The 26305-nt window shown below is 44.3% G+C and overlaps 1 protein-coding gene across 1 annotated transcript; it reads right to left on the bottom strand.

The window, feature by feature from the left end:
• Positions 1-2534: 2534 nt before the first annotated feature.
• Positions 2535-19715, bottom strand: PARK7 (Parkinsonism associated deglycase). Its single transcript, XM_040263335.1, has 7 exons — positions 19497-19715; positions 18433-18595; positions 16754-16855; positions 14872-14931; positions 13927-13996; positions 9100-9186; positions 2535-2924 (listed from the first exon to the last, which is right to left on the bottom strand). Exons 2-7 carry the CDS (start codon positions 18520-18522, stop codon positions 2764-2766), a joined length of 570 nt encoding a protein of 189 aa, XP_040119269.1. The 5' UTR covers positions 18523-18595; positions 19497-19715; the 3' UTR covers positions 2535-2763.
• Between the last annotated feature and the right edge of the window lie 6590 nt (positions 19716-26305).

Genomic DNA, 26305 nt, shown 5'->3' with positions numbered 1-26305 from the left:
AATTCTTCAAGAGATGGGAATACCAGACCACCTTACCTGCCTCCTGAGAAATCTGTATTTAGGTCAAGAAGCAACAGCCAGAACCAGACATGGAATAACGGACTAGTTCCAAATAGGGAAAGGAGTACGTCAAGGCTGTATACTGTCACCCTGCTTATTGAACTTAAATGCAGAGTACATCATGCAAAATGCCAGGCTGGATGAAGCACAAGCTGGAATCAAGATTGCTGGGAGAAATATCAATAACCTCAGATACGCAGATGACACCACCCTCGTGGCAGAAAGCGAAGAGGAACTAAAGAGCTTCTTGATGAAAATGAAAGAGCAGAGTGAAAAGCTGGCCTAAAACTCAACATTCAAAAAACAAAGATGATGGAATTCAGGCCCATCAGTTAATGGCCAATACATGCGGAAACAATGCAAACAGTGACAGACTTTCTTTTCTTGGGCTCCAAAATCACTTCAGAAGGCGACTGCAGCCATGAAATTAAAAGATGCTTGCTCCTTAGAAGAAAAGCTATGACAAACCTATGACAAATTAAAAAGCAGAGACCATTACTTTGCTGACAAAGGTCAGTCTAGCAGCTTTGGTTTTTACAGTAGTCATGTATTGATGTGAGAGTTGGACCATAAAGAAGGCTGAGCACTGAAGAATTGATGCTTTCCAAGTGTGGTGTTGGAGAAGACTCTTGAGAGTCCCTTGGACTGCAAGGAGATCAAACCAGTCAATCCTAAAGGAAATCAGTACAGAATATTCATTGGAAGGACTAATGCTGAAGCTGAAACTCCAATACTTTGGCCACCTGATGTGAAGCGCCAACTCATTGGAAAAGACCCTGATGCTTGGAAAGACTGAGGGCAGGAGAAGGGGATGACAGAGGATGAGAAGGTTGGATGGCATCACCAACTCAATGGACGAGTTTGAGTAAGCTCCGGGAGTTGATAATGGACAGAGCAGCCTGGAGTGCTGCAGTCCATGGGGTCACAGAGTCAGACACAATTGAGTGACTGAACAACCCTACACAGATCTAGGACAGACCATGTCTCCCCATGGTTACTCCAGCCCCAGGATCAGGCTCAGCACACCGTAGGTGCATCAATGCTGATAGCTGCTCATGGAGCCGGGCCTGCCCTCAGGTCTCAGCTGAAACCTCAGTGGCTCCCACCCCTCATGAGGTCTCTCCTGTTCCCCCTCCTCATATCCTGTGAGGAGCTAATCAAAACAAGCAGCTCATCAAAACAAGCCGTTATTATTTGCATTTTAGTAATGAACATCCACCTTGCCTTCTGGTTCAGGGGTCAATCTACAAACTGCAGCCTGAGGGCCCAGCTCTGCTGCTGCCTGGTTTGGTGAAGGGGGTTTTGCTGCATGGTGGTCCTGATGGCTGACTGTGGGTGCTTCTGTGCAGCCTGGTCAGAGCTGAGCAATTGCGATGGAAGCTTGACAGCCCACATACCTTAAGTACTGACCACCTGGCCTGGCCTTTTCAGAAAGTTTACTGGTGTCCATACTGTGCCCAGGAGGAAAGGAAGGATAGCCAACGACAAGGCCACCCAGCAATGCACATTCTCTGTGTTGGGCAGTTTTACTTAGTAGCTCAGGCCTCTGCCGTCAGAAGTTCACTTCCATCTCATCAGTCCCGTATAAATGATTCCACCAACACAAAAGTCAAGAGAACTGACACGTGTTCAAAAGTCCAGGAGTTGTCCTGCTCTCGGTGTAGACAGACCTTGGGTCAAGCCTCGTCCTCAGCTTCCTCTTATTCTGGAGCCATGCTAGGGCCAGTCCCCCTGAGCACCTGGCAGGTAGAACCGCAGCAGGCAGGGGAGGTTCCAGAACAGAATCTCACTGGCTGACGGGTCTCACCTGGGCTGCGTGGTCCGGTGTGCTGGGCTCTGACTGGATGGGCCCATGCCCTGGTGTTCAACTCACCCACCCCACCTAGGGGCCTGGGCAGCTGAAAGAGCTGGGTGCTGTTCCTTGAGGAGGGGAAAACAGGCAAGGCCAGGCCTGAGAGGTTCTCAACTCCCGTCTCAGGACTTTTTCTGCAACAGGAGATGAGGAACTGACTTACCAAAATTCACCAGTAAGCCAACTGCGTTGGTATTTTTAACAGCACATTAGGGATACAGTTAGTTAATGAATCGGAGAGAAGTCACAAGCCTTTTTCATCTATTGTGTTTTCACCTTGCTGTGTGAACCATGTCCCCTGTTCAGTTATTTCAGCAGCTGGATCAATAGTTATGAGCTACCAGTTTTGCTGATGGTTCACATGGTGAAGAACCTGCCTGCAATGGAGGAGACTGGAGTTCGATCCCTGGGTCAGGAAGATCCCCTGGAGAAGGGCAGAGCAACCCACTCCAGCATTCTTGCCTGGAGAATCCCATGGGCAGAGAAGCCAGGTTGGCTTTAGTCCAGGATGTTGCAAAAAGTTGGACATGACTGAACAATAGATACGAGCTGCAGACGAAGGTGATACCACTTGGTTTCACACAAGAAAACAGAGACCAGAGAGAAAAGAAGGAACAGTTGGTAGTTTGCTAAATGCCCTATTTATTCTGCAATCAAGGTTCAGAAATGAGGGGATACAACTGGAATCTCTGCACAGCTGTCATGTCAGAGCCACAAATGGACAGGGAGGGAGTGAGAAAGATGGCTTCTCTGCACAGTGACCGCCCCCTGATCCCCCCTCTAAAAGTGAACACAATGAGGCTGGATTACAAATGGTCTGTCTCTCTGACCCATCATCAAGCCTCTCCACTTTAATCTTTAAGCACCAGCGGGGCCTTCACTTGGTCGGCCACCTCCTTGCCGACCAGCGCCTCGACAATCTTCAGCGCAAACTCGAAGCTGGTTCCTGGCCCCCGGCTGGTGAGGATCAGGCCGTCCTTCTCCACACGGTTCTCTGAGTAGCTGTAATGACCTGGGAAATAAAAACAAAGAAGGCTTGCGTCCTCGTGGGCTATGTAGGACAGCCATGAACACCACTCGACAATTCCATTCCCCTACCACACACAGCTGCTGCTGCTAAGTTGCTTCAGTCGTGTCCGACTCTGTGCGACCCCAGAGACGGCAGCCCACCAGGCTCCGCCGTGCCTGGGATTCTCCAGGCAAGAACACTGGAGTGGGTTGCCATTTCCTTCTCCAATGCATGAAAGTGAAAAGTGAAAGCGAAATCACTGAGTCGTGTCCAACTCTCAGCAACCCCATGGACTGCAGCCCACCAGGCTCCTCCATCCATGGGATTTTTCAGGCAAGAGTACAGGAGTGGGGTGCCACTGCCTTCTCCGTACCACACACTACTGTTTCACAAAAATGAAAACACAAACGAGCCCGAATTTTAAAAAAAGCAAAAACTCACAACACCAACACTGTAGCCAGTCACTCATAACTCCATTAGGCACCCCCAGCTCTCAGAACACAGTAGGACAGAAAGGGGGAGGGTTTCTCTGAATCCCCTTTCCTGCCTAAGCACAGATTGTTCAAAAGGAACTCAGCTAACAGAAATCCCCTCCAGGAAGTTCTATCAATCAGAAGAGAAAACCAGGAGCTGATACTACACCCAGACAAACCTTGTCACAAACTATCATTCTTTCCATCTACTCTTCAAAGGGCCCCTTCATCTTTCTGAAAACCCAATTACCTTCCCCTGAGAGACCTGTCTCCCCTTTCCCTATTAAGATGGAGTTTAAGCCAGAATTCTAAACCATCTCAGGGAATTACTCATTTTCCCCCGGGGCTCTTCCATGTACACATGAGTTCTACTGCTTAGTTGCTTAGCTGTGTCTGACTCTGCAACCCCATGGCTTGTAGCCTGCCAAGCCTCCACTGTAGCCTCCACAGCCCCCAATGAGGTCTCCTGCATTGGCAGGCAGATTCTTTACCACTAGCACCACCTGGGAAGCCCAAACATAAAGTATACATGTTAATAAACTTTGTTCTCCAGTCAACCTGTCTCCTGTAAAAAGGGTCTCAACTAAGAACTCAGAAGGATACAGGGGAAAATTACTTTTCCTTCCCTATAAAATGCTGGGGGAAGGGGGATGTAGGGGAACCACTGCTGAAGGTAGAAACGACCTGTAATATACAGACCCCCTGGGTGATGCACACTTTCTGCTGCCTCCAAAGCACACAAGCAGAAGCCACGCACAGCGTGTCATGGGTGGGGAGAGAGAGGTGCAAGTGGGGAGAAGCCTAGTTTCTCGTCAGGCACTGCCTGCTTTCGGAGGCCACCGCTGGCTGTACCTTTGCAAATGTAGTAAGAAAACAGGCTGCTCCTATATTCGCATGAAGTAAACACCTCCAAGATCTGAGGGCTCAAAGCTGGGATTCCCTGAACCACCCCCCACCCTCACATTCCACATCAGACAGTCACCAAATCCTCCTACTGCACAAGCACCAGGCCCGAACTCCTCACATGCAGCAGCACCCCACGTGGCCTGACCCCTTGACCCCGCAGCTGCCCCCCGGGCCCACTCTCCCGCCTGAAGCTTGCAGCTCTGCTACAGAGGGCACTGTAGTCTTTCCAGTCCTGGAGGAGCTGCCCAGGCTACTCCCTCTGCCCAGAAAGCTCCACTCACAACTCACTCCTTTGAATTCAGCATGGACCCCTCTCTCACCAAGGGGCCCAGGTCACTCTATCATGCACGCTCCCAGCACCCAGGAAACCATCTGGCTCCTATTTACCTCTGGTCTGTGAAAGGCTGAGCCCTCACCTACCCATCCAGTCTAGAATGCTAATGGCACCAGGGAGGTACTCCCAAGTGTCAGGTGAAGGAAAGATCGAATGAACACTCCCTGCCTGCTGCCTCAACACAGGACCTCTGCGTGCAGAGTCCCCCTTCCTCCTGCCTTTCCCTCCACTCTCAGCGCCACCAAACAGGGCACGTTCCACAGTGCAAACCAGAGCACACCCAGGTGCCCCCCATGAGAAGCCTTCACCTCTTTCTCTGGCACCTTGAAGTGATCCTCAACTCCAAATCATGGTACACAGGCCCTGAGGCCCAGGCTGTGCACAAAGACAGGGCAGAAAGAAGCAGAGGGGAGACAAAGAAGAACCCACAGGAGTAAACAGTGACCTGGAGGGGACAGAGGCCACGCTGAGGACATGGAGGCCCGAGGTGTGTCTTGGAGATAAAATGCCAAGACCTTGCGGAGGGACTGGACGTGGGGAGACACCAATGAGGACTTCCAGCCACCTGGCTGCATGGTGACACTGCTCAATGACAGGACATGAAGGACAAATAGATTCAGGGCCGGGGTCAAAAGCCCATAAGGGTCCTCTATGCAATCCTGCCCCATCTGGTCCCTGCAGGCAGAGTTGGGCCTGCAACACCACACGACCTCTGCCCCCTCCCCCTCTGAGGAGCCCCGAGAACATGGCTTGATCTTGTCCCCTTCTCTGTCCCCAGAGCCCAAAGAGTTCAGGAAATGCTTGTTTGATGCTCACACAGAACAGCGCACCTGAGCAAGATGCTCCTGCTGCACCAGCAAGCTTTAGAGACGATGTCCCAACGTACCCGTCCTTTCTCAGGGATGAACACCACTGCCCTGCTTCAGGGCTTCCTTTCATTACAAATCAAGTCACCCAGTGAAACAACTGACGACAGTCCGTGAGCGCTCTCCCAGTTACCCTTCTGCAGAAGAAAAGGGGATCCCTAGCCTGCAGGGGAGAGGTTTTCCTAAGCTAACCTCATTTACTGTTGGTTAGAGATCATCCCAAGTGCTGAAGTAGAGAACCCGGAGCCGAGATGGACACCGAGACACAGGCAGTGAAGGCAAGGCTCTGAACGACTCAGGTAACAACCTCTTTGTGGGTAAAATACTACAAATACAGCTTACACTGGTTAAGAATGTTTAAAATTCCGGTTCTTCTCAAAAATCTCAGCCAGGAAGAGATACAGGTCTGCTTACAGACCACCTCCACCTAGTGGTGAAGACGGAGAAGAACGACACCTGCGCACCAGTCCATTCCTGGTCAACCTGCAGGAGGTGTTCATTTCTCTTTAACTTTAAGCAAACACCCCAAAGCCCCTCTCAAAACCCAGAGACGAAGCAACGGGGGAGGCTAGGGGCCACAGGGTAGTAACCACAGCCGCTTTCCCCTGCACACCCTCACCTTCGTGGTCTGGGAGCCCCAGAGACGCGGTGGCCCAGACAGCCCTAGATCATTACTATCCAGCCCTTCCAGGAAAAGCCACTGACCCCTGAGCACAGCAGCTCAGGTATCAGTCTGCCAGATTCAAACCTCAGTCTGCTAGTTAGCAGCTGTCTGACCTCCCTGTTTTTCTCTTCTGTAAAATGGGCATGATGCCAATCCAACAGGCTGAGCCCTGGCGATAGCAGTCTGTCTGCTCTGCATCTCCAGCACTCAGCCCAGAGCCAGGCAGAGCCAGGCACTGACTGGTGGGCCCTTTGACACAGCTTCAGTGACCCACAGACATCCCCGTGTGTCACACACACTGACTCACAGAGCCCATCAACAGCCCTGAGAGGCAGGAGCTACCTATGGTCCTCCTCAGGTGACAGATGGGGAAACCAAGGCCCAGCAAGGTTACAGGACCAGCCCTTGGGGGCAGGGAGGGGTGGGGCTGGAGCCACATGGGAGTCACCTGCTCCGGAGTCCCTGTTCGTCCCTGGGAGCTGGCATCCAGCCGCTTAGTAAACCACACAAATGAGAACTGAACAAAACTTTGAAGTCACCCCTCCTTTATTTTAAAGCTGAGAAATAGAAACACTCTGTCCTTCAAATTGGATGGCTTATATGAGTAAAAAATGTCACACTGCTCTTAATTTGAAGTTCATGGTGAGGACAAGCAGAAGGGCCTCCTCCCCCAGGAAGTGATCACAGCTCCACTTCTCAGAATGCAGACACTGCAAATGTCTTTTTCTTACAAGAGGCCTTGCTGACTGAACCCAATGCCTGGTGACCGCAGTGCGTGTGGGCCTCATGTGGACAGACACATGGCCCCAGTTCCGGACAGACTCAGGCAAACGGCCTGTTTCTTCGTCGGTGAAGCCCATACGTGCCTTACTGGGTACCTGGGCTGCCAGGCTCGAGATAACACATGTGAAGGTGCCCTGTAAGTGCCCAAGAGTCAACAATCTCACATTCTATTTCTGATCAGCCTCGTCTTCCTGAGGTGTTACGAGGAAAGAGCCACAAAGATACACAAGCAGATAACAGGGAACACGTTCCACTCGCTTCTTCCTTCTCACGAGTTGTTACTGCTAAAGGAAGCCTGATTCTGCTCTTTCTGACCCTCCCAAATCCCACCGTTAGCCCAAAGTAAACTAAACCCCTACATTAAAAAATGCCCAGAAGTCAGAGCCTTAAAAAAAAAACCAATTTTCACATAGATGGTTTTATTGACAATTTATCTTTCTATCAACTAAAAAACAACTATAGATTTTTCAAAAAAAAAAACATCACTACTACTTTGGATCAAATCTAAGAATATGCAGAATGTCCAACACCAAGAGTGAACCCTAAGGTAAACTATGGACTTTGGGTGGTGATGACGCGTCAGTGCAGTTTATCGACTATTACAAAGGTATCGTCTTGTGGGGGAAAGGAAGCGGATGGGGAGGGAGGTGAGGATGGGGGCACAAAGGGTTTATGGAAACTCTGTACTCTTTGCTTAATTTTGCTGTGAACCTAACACTCCTTTAAAGCATAAGGTCTGTTGTTTTACAAGGCAGTAAAATGAAAAATGCATCACTTTGCTATGAAAGGATGAACAAAGAAAGAACATGAATTGCCCTACTTTTAGTTCAGAGTAAGTCCAGAGCAGAACTGATATGGCGAGAAAATGTATCAGTGGCACAACTATTTTCAAATCTGCTCTTGATATTATCAGTCTTTTGATGTAGCCACCGGCTGCTGGCTAGTGGGTGTTTTAAATGGAGCTGGTCACCCAGTCTCCCCACTGGTTGAACACCAGCTGAACCACTTATGATTTCCAAGTGGGAATTTCTGATTCCCTTGCACACATCCGCACCAGTGTGACGTGCCTTTCTCTATACAGGTTTCGGTCTCTGCTCCCTTTGATATGCACGCCAGGCACAGGTGGCAGAGGAAGGTACTGCCTGGCTGGTGCTCTGAACCACACACTGAGAAGCACTGTTTCTGAGGCAGCATCCATCATGACACAGCTGCACATCCAGGAGCACAGTGACCCTGCTGTGCCCCTAACTATACACTGCCTCATAATTTGAAATTTGATGCATTTTTTAATTTGGTGCACGTGTCTCTGCAAGCTATTAACTCCTGGAGGGCAGAGACAATGACATGCGTTTTTAAAAACATAACCTCCAAGTACCAAGTAACTTTAGAGAAATAATAAGTTAGGAGAGAAGAAAGGTATAATGTTAGGTTTGAAAAGCAAGCTGCAGAACATATTTACTAGCTCTCATTTAAGTAAAAACATTAAACTACAAAGGATAATGATTATGTGCAGAGAAATTCTAGAGTTACACAGGAAACCTAACAGAAGTTACCTCTGAAAAGTAGAAAGGGGGTAGGGAAGTCAGAGAGAAGGAAATCATTTACCTTTACTTCATTCCTTTCTGTACTGCTTGTTTTTTTCTTTTTTTACCATGAACAGAAAATTGTTTTTATAAAAATAAATGTATAAAAGTTAAATGTCTGGCTGATATTAATATCTACAAAGGAACCTGTCAATGAAGGAGCAGGCCTCCTCTGCAAGAAGGGAGCAATGTCCATTTTACTCTGGACTGTGGGCAAAAGGGCAGCCTCTGAAATTGCCACCAAGGTTTAAATTTTATCCTCAGACTGCTGGCAAAGTATTTAATAAACTAGTTAAACTGGCATTTTGCAACCACTTCAATCTGTGACCATGAGGAACCCAGCAGGCCTTTGGCTCAGCCCCTGTACCCTGTTAGGGAACCTGCACAGACAGACCCACCCGTTAGCCGGTCTTTCTCATTAAAATACTTGCAAAGAAAGTGAGGAACACATCACACCCTAACCCACAGAGAACCCCTATGTACAAAATATCTTCCAAGTGGGAGACAATGCTACAGCACAGCTTTTTGAGTAGATCTTTCTCCATGTTAGAACATAAGCATGTACTTACTTCCATTCATCATTTTGTCTTTAGCAAGTGGGTGTGTTGTAACTTTGCTTCCAAAACCTATTTCATGAGCCAGCAGAGCTGTAGGACCTAAAAAAAAGAATAAAGAGATTTAAGTGTGTGCACAGAAAAACCCATGTTTTAAAAACTGCAGCAACAAGAGCATTCTTTGAATCAGGGGGCTCTTACCTAAAAATATACTTATGATTCTGAAACTAAACACTAGTATGAGAGATAAAGTATGTTTATAAGCAACCATCTGCAGAACACGTGTGGCAAAAATGTACAAACTCAAAACACTTCAATAACCACTTAATCAGAAAGATTTACCTTTATACCTAAGGAGCAAACAGATTAACAAACCATGCCCCCTCAAGGAACAGGCTGCAAATGTAATAGGGGTACAAAGAATGGGAGACCACCAAGAGTTAAATGTCTTGCCTCTTTGCAAATGGAAGACTTAATTATACACTGAACACAACCAGCATGCTCTGAACCTCTGGGCTTGACTGCTATTTCACGGATTAATTTTACTTTTCTACTTGAAAATGAAAGATCAGCACTCACCCATCTACCCAAATATATCAGGTGGTATATATTAAATGAATATATTAAATTGAATGGGAGATTTTCCCAGCCCCACAGGAGACACCCATGAAATGCCTACATGGCTGAGACACAGAGGCACTGGAGTTTCTTTCTTACCAGCCCCACAGGAGACACCCATGAAATGCCTACATGGCTGAGACACAGAGGCGCTGGCATTTCTTTCTTACAACCACGCGCTGAAGAGAAGAGCACAGCACAATGCCCACTGTAGTCCTCTACACTGTCTCCCTTAAAACGAAGGTTAAAAAAAAAAAATGCAGGTGCCTACTTGAGACTTTAATGAGTGGTCAACTTTACTGATAAATCATTTTGTAACAAGTCTCAAATAGAGACTAAAATCAGAAAGATTTCTTACCTTTTGTTATTTTAAATCTATTTTTTTTTAAAAGGAGTTCCTCTACCTTTTTTCTCTAAGTCACCAAAAATAAAAAATAAAAAAACAAAGAAAAACTTTCTAACACCTCATATCAAACCTAGAAAAACTTCAGAAGACCACTGTGACCTTCTAAATGGTTAGGGCACTGCAGCTAAGGTCCCAAGACAGACTTGCCACTTCAGCTCCAGCAAACCCAAGCACCTGCTCTTCTGACCTCTCATATTTCAACACAGTTCTAAGGAAAAAGTAGTTACATAGCAGACCTATGGGCAACTCAAGATCTTAGCAGCTACTAACAGGAAGATCAAACAAGTATCACCTAATTACATAAGCTGTTGGTCTAACATCAGGTGTCAGTTTTAGACCAAGTCCTCATTTATACCTTACATCAAAAGCCTCTTAAACATGTCTGATGTCGCCTCCCTCCTTACTTGTATCCTGCATGCAAGAGCTGTGTTTGGAAGCAAATTTTAAAAGTCTGTCATAATTATTACTCAATTTTATTTGAATGGATTCATTACTTTATTTTGTAAGATTTTAAGAAACAATCATTTTTGCTCCCTCCAGGTGATAAAATTGTTACCTATAATGATGTTAATAAATGTATGGTAAACTCAAAATTATGGCTTTCTGGGGCATGAGAATCCTAGCTGGGGGCTTCCCTGGTGGCTCAGGGGTAAGGACTCCGCCTACCACTTCAGGAGGCACAGGTTCCAACCCCGGTCTGGGAAGATCCCATATGCCACGGAGCAGCTGAGTCAGTGCACAACTACTGAGCCTGTGCTCTAGAGCCCAAGAACCACAACTATTGAGCCCACGTGCCCAGCTACTGAAGCCCAGGGCCTGTGCTCCACAACAAGAGAAGCCACCACAATAACCCTGTGCACCACAACCAAGAATAGTCCCTGCTCTCTTCAACTAGAGACAAGGCTGTACAGCGATGAAGACCCAGCACACAGTCAAAAGTAAATAAGTTTTATATATACAAATACACAGGGGTCCAGCTCTGACCTGGGAGCAGAGAGGGCACAGTGGACAGAATCACCCTGGGAGGACCAGAGGGAAAGTCAACAGCGCCACCATGTGGTTACTTATGGAAAGGGTCCTAGCCTCTCCAAGTGTCCCAGAGCTTGAACCCGTACCTGGAGCCCAGTACCCGCCAACTGGCTTCCTTCCATACCCCTCATGGCTCCCTCTCTCCCCCAGTCTCATTTTATTTCTCCAGAAAGCCTCCCTTCCAGGTTCTTTCTCTCGCTCTCACTCAGTATTAGGGGTTAAGCTAACATTCCTTCAGTTAACTGTTTCCAATCTCTGAGTGTAAGCCTCATCTTGTTCTCATCTACTGATTAAAACATGCAATCTCTGCCATTGCTTGTTCCAATCTCTCCTGAACACACGATCACGCTTCTCTGGTCTTCTGCAGCACCAAGCAGAAAAGTGCAGGACATTCAACCAGACGACATGTTACCAGCGCCATTTACTTTACAGTACGGATGTAAATGATGATAAGGGCTGCATGTCTTAACAGCCTGGGAATCAATCCTGCCTCAGCACAACACTGGGAACCAGAAGCAGCTCATGATTCTGCTACCTTAGTGACACAAAATGACAAACTGACATGTGATTTTTTACTTTCAGCAGTCCTAAGGACACAAACCCAACGCAAACCCTTCCTTCCTTTCTTTGGTCAAAGCACTAAGTGCTAACAATGCGGCAGAAGTGAGGGGTCAGCACGTGGGGTGGGGTGGGGTGGAGTGAGGGTGGACTGGACCAAGTCCATATTCAACTAATACCACCTATGTTCTCCTCCTTCTTAGTATCTTCTGCTTCTGTTAGGTACATACCATTTTTGCCCTTTATTATGGCCATCTTTGCATGAAACGTTCCCTTGGTATCTCTAATCTTAAAGAGCTCTCTAGAAGAAAAGCTAATACCAACCTAGACAGCATATTAAAAAGCACAGACATTACTTTGCTGACAAAGGTCCATCTAGTCAAAGCTATGGTTTTTCCAGTAGTCATATATGGATGTGAGAGTTGGACCATAAAGAAAGCTGAGTGCTGAAGAACTGATGCTTTTGAACTGTGGTGTTCGAGAAGACTCTTGAGAGTCCCTTGGACAGCAAACCAGTCAATCCTAAAGGAAATCAGTCCTGAATATTCACTGGAAAGACTGATGCTGAAGCTGAAACTCCAATACTTTGATCACCTGCTGCAAAGAACTGACTCACTGGAAAAGACCCCAATGCTGGGAAAGATTGAAGGCAGAAGAAGGGAACAACAGAGGATGAGATGGTTGGATGGCATCATCGACTCAATGGACATGATTGAGTTGGAGCAAGCTCTGGGAACAGGTGCTGAACAGGGAAAACTGGAGTGCTAGAATCCATGGGGTCGCAAAGAATTGGACATGACTGAGTGGCTGAACTAACTGATGTCTTCCTCCTTAAGGAGCAGTGCAGCTACTTGGGCTGCAGTGTCCTTTAGCAGAGAAATCCTTAAGCCAGAAGGGCAGGTCAAAGGTCAGTGCTGACTGGAACCCAAAGACAAGGACTGCCAGGTTCTTACTCGGGGGTTCTCAAACACTCAAGTCTTAGGGTCCTTTCAGTTATTAGTGTGAGTTACATTTATCAGTAACTGCAATGCCAGAAATTAAAACTTGAAAGGTTTACGAGCTAAGAACACTCAGCACACAAGCCATGCCTGAATGATGCCATTGTTACTCTCTGATGTAATTCCTATGAGAATTAAAAGCAAAAAGGCAAATAATGTGCGAGCAGTATCTGCTCTGCCTCTCAGGAAAGACTGTGAGAACGACTGCTCTAAGGCACAGTCCCCAGACCCCCAGCCTATGACTATGATCTCTTTTAAAAAGTCTACCATATTGAACAAAATATCGTGTCATTTTGTCTAACCATCCATTCATTTGCTTATCTGTTCTCTTGATAAAACATTTAATGAAGACCTATGAATAAGGAAAGTGAAAGTGAAGTCGCTCAGTCGTGTCCAACTCTTTGTGACCCCATGGACACCAGGCTCCTCCGTCCATGGGATTTTCTAGGCAAGAGTACTGGAGTGGGTTGCCATTTCCTTCTCCAGAGAATCTTCCTGACCCAGGGATCAAACCCAGGTCTCCCGCATTGTAGACAGAAGCTTTACCATCTGAGCCACAGGCACCTGCCAAAATTACACTACGAAAAAAATGGAAGATGGCGGAATATCATCTATTAGAGCAAAAAGAATGGACTTTAAAATGGCATCAAAAACCAAAGGACTGATATTACTAGGGTTCAAAGATGTGAGGACCCCTGCAAAGCACCACCATCCTTACTCGAAATCATGTGGCAGAGAACATACAGTACCTTAGACTTGCAGCGGAACCCTGAGGATCAGGTGGGAAGCCCCCAGGGCAAGCTCAGGGCAGATCTGGGATTGTTAGCGCTGGCCTGATTCTTGCTGACCCTGTGCTGACAGAAGTCCTCTCTGGCACTGGGACTGGTTGTAACAACTGTTTATTCCTTGCTTTCCTCCAGGTCCATCATACACAGAAAACAATAGGTTCCACACAATGCACACCAAAGGCAGGGAGAGGCAGAAAACGGAGTAACTGCAGTCACTCCTGACATGATACCAATCTCACGCCCCCAACTAAACACACCAACACAGAAGCCCTTCATGCTTTAGAAGTGGAAGAAGTACTGGGAACACAATCTCGTACTCAAAGACAACCCTGTCATGTGTTTTTTGAAGCAAGCTGCTGCAATTCATGGGGTGGCAGAGTCGGACACGACTGAGCGACTGAGCTGAACTGAAAACACCCTTGGATAGGGGCCAGCCTGAGGTTACCTGCACAGATGGCAGCGATGAGGCCCTTCCTCTTCTCTTGTTCCTTCAGTATCTCCTTCACAGCAGCGGACTAGTCAGAGAACCAAAGTACATCAAGTTGTCATTAAGCCGCAGCCAATCTCAGCTAGATACTTTGGTAGAATCTGGCTTTAGCTTAACCACAATATCTTCCATCTGACTGTTTTTCAACAATATTGCTAAATCATCAATATGAAAACTATCAAATTCATAGTGTTTCTACAGGCTTAAACCCAACCACAACATTTATATAGAAAAGGGTACCCTCTCCTTAAAGATGTTTAAAGATAAGATGAGAGAACTATTTCCCTTGGGCATGCTAACCTTTGCTGTCTTGTACTCTAGGGATACAGCAAAGAGGAAAGGTGCTGTTTGAGTTTTTTTTCAGAGAGCAAAGTGAGGAGAGCGCCCCAAGGTCCCAAATGTCTGACTTGACCTGGTTCATGAGTTTCTGTCTCATGAAGTCCCTGCCCCTCTCATCTCCTTCTCTGTTCCCTCCTGCAGGCTGATGCTTCAAATAACAGAAGCAGCAGTGGCTTCCTTTATACCATTTCTCATTCAAGCTGGCAGCTCTAGGCCCCTGCAATCTCCCTCACTCCAATGGCTGAACAGACAGCCAACCTCTTACCTTTCAATACTTAACCCTTCACAAGCACAAAATAAATCATTCTGTTGCTATTGGGTGGGGGAGGTGGTGGTGGTAATCTTACATTTGGACTCTGTTCACAGAATCTATTCACAACTGTTCCACCAATTCTGCTTACTTCTACAGTAGATGTTATTAGAAATGACTTTTTTTAAAAAATTAAGCTGGAACACCATTTTGTTCATCTTTTCCTATTCTATTCACAGCCTCCTTCCTGAAATATTTTAATAACAAAAACAGCAGAATACAAGATGTTGGAATACTCTCTTTACACACTTTACCTCGGATAAATTCTGTGCACCCAGATTACCTCCTGGCAGAACCACCACATCATAAGGTCCCTGTAACAGTTTAAAAAATAAGAAAAGTGAAAATGTTTTATTTGAAATGTGCATTAAACAGTAACACATTCATATGTTAAATATGGTCACAGCAAAAATATTGTTCATAGAGAAAGTTAAATAAATCAAGGTGTTTTTCTACAATGGAATACTGTAACTACCAACAATGCAGAAAACCTCCATATACTGTAACATGAAATGATGTCTGTGCTGCAGAATTGCAGGTGTAGCATGATCTCATTCTTATAAAAATAATAAATGTATGTGAATGCATATGTGTATCTATACACACACACACACACACACACACACACTCACATACATATGTACAGTATAAATACTCATGGACAAAGGAAACTGCCTACTGATGCAGGTAGCAAGGAAGGGAAGAATGAGAAAGGGACATTGACAATAACACGTGACTTTGTGTTTGTCTACATTGTACGGATTATTTTTCAACAAGAATGTACACAGTAATAAATTAAAAAAAAAAACTCTAGAAGGCACAAAAGAATGTTTTAACCTTAAGTAAAATGGAAATTTGGGTATTAAAAAAAAATGACACAATATTTTATTATCTCAGATACTAAAACACCCTAGAAATCTAATGATTTCAAACTTGCTTAAATTATGAAATAGAAATTGATTTAATACAGTATCTTAAAATGTTAAAAGTTTAAAAAAAATTTAGTCACTAAGCAAACAACAAAATGAAAATCTAATACATTTTTCCTCCAACATATACTAGTTACTTTTAAAGACTATGAAATGTCCTATGTTGTTTCAAAGCCAAGCAAAAACTTAAAATCTGTGAAGTATGAAAATTTCTTTCATTCCATTTAGAAACTGAACAATAAACAGACACAAAATGTAACCAGTATTCTAGAACACCCAGACTCTACAGGACAAAAAAGAACAGGGAAGAAACACTTACTGCTACTCTCTCATTTTTAACCTCTTATTTAGAGACTCAACAACTACAAAATATCAACATTCTTATACTTCACAATCTAGCACTGAGATACGTGAATTTATCAGAGAGGAATACATTTTTCTATGCTTTTGAGGAGAGCCAGGCACAGGGAATTCTGCGCCCAGGCTCCTCATAGCACAGAAAAGCTGCCATGGGTGGTGATCTGCCCCATCCCTGCTCTAAGAGGGTGTACCCTACACTTCTGTCACACTGGCCCCTGAAGCCTGAGCCCTGTGAAAGCACAGGCTCAAGTGTCTGGTATGTGTGGGCAGGCATGCTTCTGAGGAAAGGGACCACAGCTCTTGACGGATTCCCAAAAGTGTTGGTCCCCCACAAAAGGAAGAACCTCAATTCTGAAGATACTGAAAAAGTGACACAATTTAAGGAGAACTCACTCCTCCTTTAATCCAACCACAAATCAAGTATGAGTTATTCCGTGTAAAATGAATCACACAACCCCACATCTGTGTCACTGATAAAGGAAAGAAAAGAAGCAGCTTTCGAATAAAGGGTAAGAAATGAGTGGGAAACGTGCAGGTGACTCTCATACTAAGTAATGTAGTTACAGAAGGAGGCAAGGCTGCCTGCATGAGCCAGAACACTAGTGATGGTGTCCCGCCCACACCAAGCACATGAGGTCAGGGACCTGCCAGGTTCTGAGGATACAGAGTGGAAAAAGGCAAAGTTCTTCACTCCCCAGGGCTTAACTTAGTGCTGAAGACCTCCAAGCAAAGTAACTTTCTTAAAACAAGGCTGTGCTAATTACAGTTTTAGATGTAGTTAAGAGAGAGCTCAAGAAACTGATAAAGAAGCGGTAGGAAGGAACGATTCCAAGTCTAGAGAACAAACCTCTTTTCTTGCATCTTCCAGACTGGCATCAGGACAAATGACAACATCTCGGCTACACTGTACCGGGTCTTTTCCAGCCAGACCTGCGACAGTGACCTTAATCTAAGAGGAAGACGTCATCATGATATTTAAGAACACTGAACATAAATTTAGAGTAACATTTTCACAGCTGGCCTGTGTTTTAAAATAACCTGGCAAGAAATACTGCAACAAAACCATGCTGACTTTAGGTTATTAAGTTGGCTAAATATATTTAACCACTAGATCTGTCCCAGTTTGTCTGACAGTATGAATTAAAGATGCTGTCCCAGTACCCCATCTGCTTAGCCTCCTTTCTTCCACAAGTGTACTTGTCTGTGTGATAAATCATACGATCATCCTATCGATAAAACAGCTTGCAAAGTTGCTGTTGCCATTTAACCCTCCTGGTATTTTCATAAGGTAGAAATGCAAGTTAAGACAATGAAAGACTACTCTGCTGCCCTGCAAAAATTCACAAAGTTGACAATACTGAGAACAATAGGAATTTTCCTCACTGCTGGTGGGCCCACATATCAGTACTTTGGAGAATCACTTGACAAAACCTAGTAACATCATATATGCAAGTAGTAATTCCTTTTAGGCTCAGAGCCTAGAAAAACTTTCATATCTTTAAACAAGAAAAACCTGCACAAGAATATTACAAATGTTCAGCTATAAGATAAATAAGCATTAGAAACTAATGTACAACAGGATAGGTACAATTAATACTGTTGTGTGTAATATGCAAAAGTTTTTAAGAGTAATTCCTAGGAGTTCTCATCATAGGAAAAAAATCTTCTTCTTCTTTACTTTTGTATTGATACAAGATGACGGATATTCACTAAACTTACTGTGGTCATCATTTCATGATATATTTAAGTACGCTGTACACCTTAAACTTACACAATGCTGTATGTTGATTATATCTCAATAAAACCAAAACGGCAAAAAAAAAAAAAAAAAGAGTATTACAGCACTATAATGCTGTAAAACAATGCAATAGAGGAATGGAGACTGGGCATATTCCCATAGTGCAATACTAAGCAGCACTTTTAAATAAAATGCATCTATATTCTTTACTAGAATGTGATTAGTTCACTTATTTAAATATTTGATTCACTGACTGCTTCTCCGCCTGTTTCTTCAACTGTAACATGAGGTTGGCAATAACTCTTAGGATGGTTTTAAGGTTTTAAAAACTAGTATAAGTGCTTAGAATGGTATCCACCATTCAGTAAAGGCTACTTAAGCATTCACTATGGTTATGTAGGCGTATAAAGGTTTATAATGCAAATATGCAGAGTGAGAACCACAGTCTAATGTTACTTAGACATGCTTGGGCTGGATTCACATCACTGTGAGGAGAGTAGTTATCTCTGGGGCCAGAAAGGGAATTGAATTAGGGAAATAAAGAGAGCTTTGCAATGTTTATTCCTCTAAAGCATTTGCATCTTCAAGAAACAGGTCTGAAAGAAATACAGTAAAATGTTAACAATATTAAATTGCAGATAAAGATAATTATTACACAGCCTCTGTACTGTTGCACATGTTTGAAATATTTCAGAAAGTACATTCAACACTACTTTATCCAAAATTACTTATAAGAATCCAAAAATGCTTTCAAATGGAGGAGGGCTAAAAAACTTTGAGGGACTTACTCCAGCTCGTCTCATGACATCTACAGGGATAACTGTCTCCATTTCCTCTGCTCCTTTAGCCAGGATGACCAGAGCTCTTTTTGAAGCCATTTTTATGTTGTATTTATTAAAGACTCAATTAAAACAAGATTTTCAAGAAACTTTCACTGCAAGTGTAGAAGACCTAAAAACAAGATTAAGGAACACTTTTAAGCAGAGTAACCAAGTGCTTCCCAGGGAAAAGATTTTGATAGGCAAACACAATAAAACAGTATTATTTGGTTAATATTGACTTAAACAGAATTTCAGTTCCTGTTTTTTGAGATGACATCACAGCAAGATTGCCAGCACACTGGTTACTGTTCAGATTTCATCACGTTTATAAAAATCTAATTTCTAATATATTGTGAATGAAGCTTTCCAAGACAAAAGCACATAGGCCTTCCATTTCACATAATTCAGGGAGAGGGAAATACAAAGTCACCTTTTTTCAAGTACTATTTCACAGAGAAAAGACTGAACTTCATGGATAAAAAAAGAAATACTGTCTTTAGCAATTACTCCCTGAGATTTTTGGAGGGGATTTTACTTTTTAGTTCCAGTAACTGCACTAAATTCTCGGGGGCGGTTAATAGTGTTACATATTTGAACACGCTTAAAAAGAAAAAAAAAAAAAAGGGAGAAAAATGGTAATTCCCCCATGCTACACTCAATCCTGATAGATTCTTCGCACTTAGCTCTCTCGTTGTAAACGACGGCCGCTATGCCGGGGTCTGAATTGCTGTTAGCCTATTTTTCTGGACTTTGTTTCCCATGCAACACAGATTTTAGTAAACGATGTCAACAAACAAGATTAACTAGCTCCAAGCTGGTGCGATGTTATGTACGCAAATTCTAGAAGCTTCAGCGTTGCTACTACGCTGGCGAGCGAACGGCGCCCTCTGCGAACCCTGGGAGACCGCCTCCTCCTCAGACGCGGCTAGACACCGGCCGGGTCCGCCCCGGTTCGGGGACCCTCTAGGGGTCCAGGGGGCGGCCCGTGCCCCCACGGCCCGAGCTTGCGCCGCGCTCCCCATGGCCCAGACCTGAACCTCGCCTCTCTTCCCACAGACGGCCAGCCTCGGCCCGTTCCGTCAGCAGTTCTGCGCCGGTGACGACTGCGCCGGTGCCGCACTAACCCGGGATGCACGCAAGCGCGCACGCCGGCACGCACGCGCGCCGTCAGGCTTGGCCTTCAGCCCCGCACTGCGCAGGCGCGCGCCGCCCTGCCTGGCTCCTCAGCCCCGCACTGCGCAGATCCACGTAGCTCGCCCCACGTGATGTCATATCCGGCCGAACTAAGCTCGGGAAACGTGCGGTACCTCCTGCCTTTCTGCGTGTAGATTTTACGCCTAGGCCTGGTTCTATTTGGAACAACAAGAGAAAGCGGAATCTTCTAAACTCACGCATTCTCCCGAAATCTCCCGCATCCGAGGGACGGCCCAGCGTGCCCCCAGCGCACGATGAATTTAACCCGTTTTTCTTGCCGCCAGCCAGACGTTTTTCGCTGTGCTCGTCTGGAGAGCCGCGTGGGCTTGCTTTAAACCCGCATTTTCACAAAATGAAATAGTTCTTGCTTCCTCTGTGACCTAGGGGCTCTCTTTGCTTGTTCTGTTTCTTGGCGCGCGTTGTCCAGTCCGCTTTGTTATGACTCCTTAAGGTCCCCCCAGTTCCTCTGTGACTGATTTGGCTAGTGGCTAATTTCACGTGTATTTGGTTCTCAAAATAGTATTTTTAGTAGAGTTTAATACTGTATTTACTTTTTTTTTTGTAGAGTTTAATACTGCATCCACAGGATTTGAATAGGAGCTGAACACCGAAGTCAGGGACACTAGATTGGGTTTCAGACCACAGTTTTTTTGGTTTTATAGTGCATCATGAAAGTTATAGAAAGTGAAAGTGAAGTCCCTCTGTCGTGTCCGACTCTTTGCGACCCCATGGACTGTAGCCCACCAGGCTCCTCCCTCCATGGGATTCTCCAGGCAAGAATACTGGAGTGGGTTGCCATTTCCTTCTCCAGGGATGAAAGTTATTTGTAGCCTGTTAAAGTATGCAGTAGGATTATGTCTTAATAACAGTATATGCTTTATTTTTAAAGTATTCCTTAAAAAATGCTGGCCATCAACTGAGCTAGTGAGTCCTATCTTCTTCCTGATGAAAGAGTTTTGCTGGTGGTACCTGGGATATTGATGACTGACAGTATAGGGTGATGCTTGCTGAAGGTTGGGGTGGCCGTGGCAATTTCTTAATAAAATTTGTTGAGTCAATTGGCTCTTTCGTGAAGTGTAAGGCCCACATTGCTGGTGGGGGTGGGGGTCTCATTGTTAACATGGCTCATGTTGACCTCGCAAACAAGGAAGAAAATCACAGTGATCCTTGAGACTGACCAAATTGCCCAAATAACATTCTGGTTTCTCACTGGCGCCTGTCTTCTCAAAGCTGCGAGACCACGAGATTCCAGACCTCCAGCTAAGTGACTACAGGACTCAACTACAGGCTAAAAGTTAACCATCCCTTCAGAAAATTTTTCATTGGTGGGATATAAGAAAGACCCCACCAGAAAGGGAGGACAATGGTTCTCCTCAAGGGCAGTCTACCTCTCATTTCTCTCTAATAAATTTCTCTTTTCTTGCCTGAATACCTGGTTCGCTCTCTTTTTCTCTGCATTCACCTTACAGGAAGGAGTCTTTCTATCACGCAATACTATTTGGTAAAATTTTGCCCACGGCAAAGCTTTTTTGAAATTGGAATTCTCTCAGACCCCACTACTGCTTTGTCAGCTAAGTTTATGTCATATTATAAATCCTTTGTCATCATTTCAATTTCACAGTATCTTCACTAGGAGTAGAGTCCCACTCAAGAAACCACTTACTTTGCTCATCCATAAAAAGTTACATCTCATCTCATCTGAAGATAAAGTTTTATCACGAGATTGCAGCAACTGAGTCATCTTCGGACTTCACTTATAATTCTGGGAGAATTAACAAAGGGTACCTCAGAGACACAAAGGGAGCAAATGCCGTTGGAAAAATGGCACTGGTAGGCTTGCTTGATGCAGGGTTGCCACAAACGTTCCATTTGTGAAAAATGAAATGTCTGTGAAGCAGAAGTAGATGCAATAAATTGATGTATGTCCATGCTTGATTAATTTATTGAAATTATAATCCTGTGAAAATGCACAGCTCAGTTCAGTTCAGTCACTCAGTCGTGTCCGACTCTTTGCGAGTTTGCGAGCCCATGAATCGCAGCATGCCAGGCCTCTCTGTCCATCACCAACGCCCAGAGTTCACTCAGACTCGCGTCCATTGAGTCAGTGATGCCATCCAGCCATCTCATCCTCTGTCGTCCCCTTCTCCTCCTGCCCCCAATCCCTCCCAGCATCAGAGTCTTTTCCAATGAGTCAACTCTTCACATGAGGTGGACAAAGTACTGGAGTTTCAGCTTTAGCATCATTCCTTCCAAAGAAATCCCAGGCTGATCTCCTTCAGAATGGATTGGTTGGATCTCCTTGCAGTCCAAGGGACTCTCAAGAGTCTTCTCCAACTCACAGCCCTCCCCAATTTCATTCTAAAATCTAATAAATGTTGACTTTCCCGTGGCTTCCTGAACTTGCCTATGGTTCACCATAGTTAGTTGGGCTTGTCCTGAGTTGGCAATTTCTCTGCTATTCCCAAGTAAATTCGGCCTTCTGAATGTCTTATTTTTTTAAGGTCAACAATCTCAAATTATTTGATTAGTGATACTTTTACTAGTTTCAAAATCCAAAATGATAATGATTCCATAGAACAGATGATTCCTAGCTGGGTCCCCATCCAATTCCATTCCCACCTTCTAGGTAAGAACGTTCTTAGTTTCTTGGGCATATGTCCAGTATTTATTTATGCATGCACAAGCAAATACAAATACTATTGTTTTCCTTTCTCATAGAAATGTAGCAGACTATTTTGTTATACACTTCCCTTCCTGCTACCACTACCATGTTAAGAAAACCTTGAAGATTTTCCATATCAAAAAGAAGTTCCTCATTTTATTTTTCTTGTGAACAAAATAGTATGCCACTGCGGGTGGGCATGTTCTATATCTTATTTACTGTCACGTGCATGCTCATTTGTGGTTGACTCTTTACAACCCCATGGACTGTAGCCTCCCAGGCTTCTCTATCCACTGGATTTCCCAAGCAAGAATATGGGAGTGGGTTGCTAGTTCCTTCTCTAGGGGATCTTTCCAATCCACACCTCTTGAGTCTACTGCATTGGCAGGTGGATTCTTTACCTCTGAGCCACATGGGAAGCCCTTATTTACTGGTGTCCTACTGTCAACACTTAGGTTATTTCCAATTGTTTTCTGTCAAAACCACTGCATTGAATGATCACATTCTTAGGTCCTACTAGTGCAAGTATAACTGGAGGGTAAGTTTCCAGAAGTGGGAAGTACATTTGATTGACTCCATATAAGTTGAATCACTTAGCATTCTCACCAGTAATATGAGGTCAAAAAGGATTTTTGAACATCAGTGGGTTTTGTTTCAATTTAAATTGAATATTAATATTAAAAATTAAATTAATATTAAAAACATGTATCTTCTTAAGAAACAACAGGTTGTTTTTGTTTACAAAACACTTCCATACATTTCATGTGACCCTTACAATGGTGGTAAGAGTGGTTTCTATTTTTTTTTTAATTGTAAATAGATTAATGCAATGCTATTAATGCAACAGTGTTTTATGCATGCATGCAAAAAATTTAAGTGTCTTCAATTATGTTGTTTAAGAAGAACAGGTTTGGGGAGTTCTTGAATGATGTCACGTTTGGCTATTTGCAAAGGAGGCAGGCAAATATTGCCCCCTTTTAATTTTGAAGTAGTGTGGGAAATAGGACTGAGACAGAGAGGGAGAAGAGGCAAGTGATCAGGACATGCTTCAAGAACAAAGGAAGGATTTAGGTAGATGGAAGGAAAACTAAGAGAAAACAAGCTGTTTTGCTCCAGTGTCCACAGCAAACGTGTAAGGAGACAACCAGGCTGGTGGCCTGCTGCAGCATGAGACAGCGTGACAGAAGAAAAATGGCAAGATGATGCTAAGCAAAAGAGAGAGAGAATCTGAGTTACCTCTCCTAGCTACATCACCATTGTGATCTGAAATGGACCTTCGTGTGAATTTTCACCAAATGAATACACTGCATACAGTTTTCAAAACTCAAATGTTTCTTAGGGTAGATTGGATTATTTTTCAGAAATATTTTCTCTTTCCTCTTCACCTGCAGCCCCTTGACTTTGGGCTTGTCCTTGCTTTGGCTAATGGAATGGTAACAGACATGACCTGATCAAAACCTTGTAAAGCAGTAACGTGATTATGAGGCTTGCTTGCTTGTACTTTTGCCTTGTCATAAGGAAGACCTTTTACCCAGGGAACAGAAAGCAGTACCCGGGTTTTGTTACACAGCCCACTAATACTGCTTGCAAAGACTCATGAAAAAACAGCTTCCTGACTCCATTCTTCATATCCCTCAGCCCTGCTCTCCAGCCCTCCTCTCTTCAACTCTTTAAATGATTTCTTCTGGTGATTATTTTAAAACAATATACTAATACTGTTATTTCTCACATGTTGGGTTTAGACATTGTATATTGACTTCCTGGAAGGTATGAACATAATTTTCATTTCACAGATGCTGAGGTTGAGGTCCAGAGGAATGAAATGACTGTGTAAAGTCCTGCAGAGTCTTGGTCAAATTCAGATGTTCTGAATTTCAGTGTTCAGATTTCACACTCTACTCACCATAGAGTCTATCAATATTACTTATTAATAAGTCAGCAACTTGACACCCTTCAACCTTACAGTTCATACTTCTCATTACACATTTACAAAACAAAGCCAAAAAATTAAACCATTTCCCCTAAAAACCTTGCTCTAGTATGAGAAATGAAGACATCCTCTAGTTCAGTCCCTTGTTTCCAGGTAAAACAATGCCATCCCATCCACTACATTTTTCAACTTTGACAAGTCTTTAGGCCTTGGGGCAAGTAGAAACTAAAACACTCTCCCTGTTTCCAAAGAGCTTAAAATTGTCAGTTTCTTGCAGCTGTTGCAACATGTATTTAAGAGATACTGATCTGCTTTGTGGAGCTCAGAACCCAACAATCGAGAAATGGTGTTGATAATGTGAGTGAAGGACAGTAGGATGTGCCACTTTCAAATATGCCATTTCAAGATATCAATTATTTTCAGTTAAAGGGACATGAAAAACAATAGGTGCAAGAAAGGCACACTCCCATTTTTCTTTTTTCCCAAGGCAGATGCTACTCTTCTGTAGTAAGTGCCTTCCCTACACCAAAAAGAAAGAAACATTCTTAATACCAGACAGGGAGTTGAGTCTACCAATTTGCACAGAGATTCTTAAAATAATTGCTATCTTCCTCTGATTTTCTTTTACTTTCCCACAATTCCCACTTTCAGCTCAATCCAGTGTATACGCACTTAGGTTTTTTGCCTCTTCTTTGAGTCCTCAATTCCTCAGGAAGTCTCCCAGGTCATGGTAAAGCTTATACTAATTTGTACACTTTTCCTCCTAAGTCTTATGCCAATTTAATTCCCAGGTCCAGCCAGAGATCTTAAGAAGGTAAAGATTTTGCTTCCCCTACATTCTCAGCAGCCAGCCATGGTCCTTCTGATCCTGGTTCTAAAAAGCAACTTCTTAGAATTAGCCTGATCACAATAAATAGAAGAGAAACTGCTGCCAGGTTTATTCTTTTTTTTTTCCATGGGCCACTTATATGTTGCATCTCATCTCAATAAAACTAATTTTTTATGAATATATCCTTCTATTTCGTTGATAGCACTTATTCTAGCATTTTCTGTCTTTTGTTTACTTATTATCTGTCTCCCCTTAACCCTGTGAATTCCATGATAGGACCTTCCTGTCTTGGTCATCGCTGAATCCCTAGAATCTCTTGCAGCCCCTGGCACATAGCAGGTGTTCAATAAACACCTGCAAATATCATCCTAATTTCACCCTATACGACGTTCTTTCCTTTCTTTGGCAATGGCTACAGATTTAAATAATTTCAGTTCAGTTCAATCGCTCAGTTGTGTCGGACTCTGCGACCCTATGGACTGCAGCACACCAGGCTACCCTGAGCCAAACTCCTGGACTTGCTCAAACTGTGATGCCACCCAACCATCTCATCCTCTGTCGTCCCCTTCTCCTCCTGCCTTCAATCTTTCCCAGCATCAGGGTCTTTTCCAGTGAGTCAGTTCTTCGCACCAGGTGGCCAAAGTATTGAAGCTTCAGCTTCAGCATCAGTCCTTGCACTGAATATTCAGGACTGATATACTTTTCATGAGTACAATACTGCAGTTTACGATGTGATTTCAACCAATTTCTTATTTCTATTCTAACCTCATTTCCTAGGTCAAATTCATTTCACCAGAGGGTGAATGGGTAGTACTACCCTATACTAACCTAACCTGTTTTCTATTCACTGAAAGGTGGTGGAGCGTTAGGGACAGGATGGGGGTGCTAACTGCAGTTACTGGGCATAAAGAGGCCATTTGGGGCATTAAATAAATGTATTTTTCAACATCCAGTAAAGGCTGGGTTCAGGGCACTCCCTAGACAGGTCCAGCAGAAATGGCGAATTTCCCCTGAGAGCCCCCAAAAGGTTAAGCTGGCGAGACCGGAGAAGAGTGGGCGAGCCCTGACATTTGAGGCAGCGCTGGCGCAAGGGGGGAAATTCTGACACCGAAGTCTGCGAGGGGCCCGAGGATGGCTTCGCCTCTACTCCCACCCCGTGTGAAAAGCCCCCCCAAGCGTGGGCCACCTAGCACAACTCCCACGGCCCGCCGGGCGCCGGAAACCG

Source organism: Oryx dammah, unplaced genomic scaffold (assembly GCF_014754425.2).
Source record: "Oryx dammah isolate SB20612 unplaced genomic scaffold, SCBI_Odam_1.1 HiC_scaffold_21, whole genome shotgun sequence".
Lineage (NCBI taxonomy): Eukaryota > Metazoa > Chordata > Mammalia > Artiodactyla > Bovidae > Oryx > Oryx dammah.
This window is presented reverse-complemented; position numbering and strand designations above follow the sequence as displayed.

Coding starts and splice junctions, on each gene's coding strand:
- PARK7 (XM_040263335.1), bottom strand. CDS start 18,522: ATGGCTTCAAAAAGAGCTCTGGTCATCCTGGCTAAAGGAGCAGAGGAA. Junction 16,856..18,432: donor ATGTCATGAGACGAGCTGGA/GTAAGTCCCTCA, acceptor TCTTCCTCTTAG/ATTAAGGTCACTGTCGCAGG. Junction 9,187..13,926: donor CATCGCTGCCATCTGTGCAG/GTAACCTCAGGC, acceptor TCTTTTTTTTAG/GTCCTACAGCTCTGCTGGCT.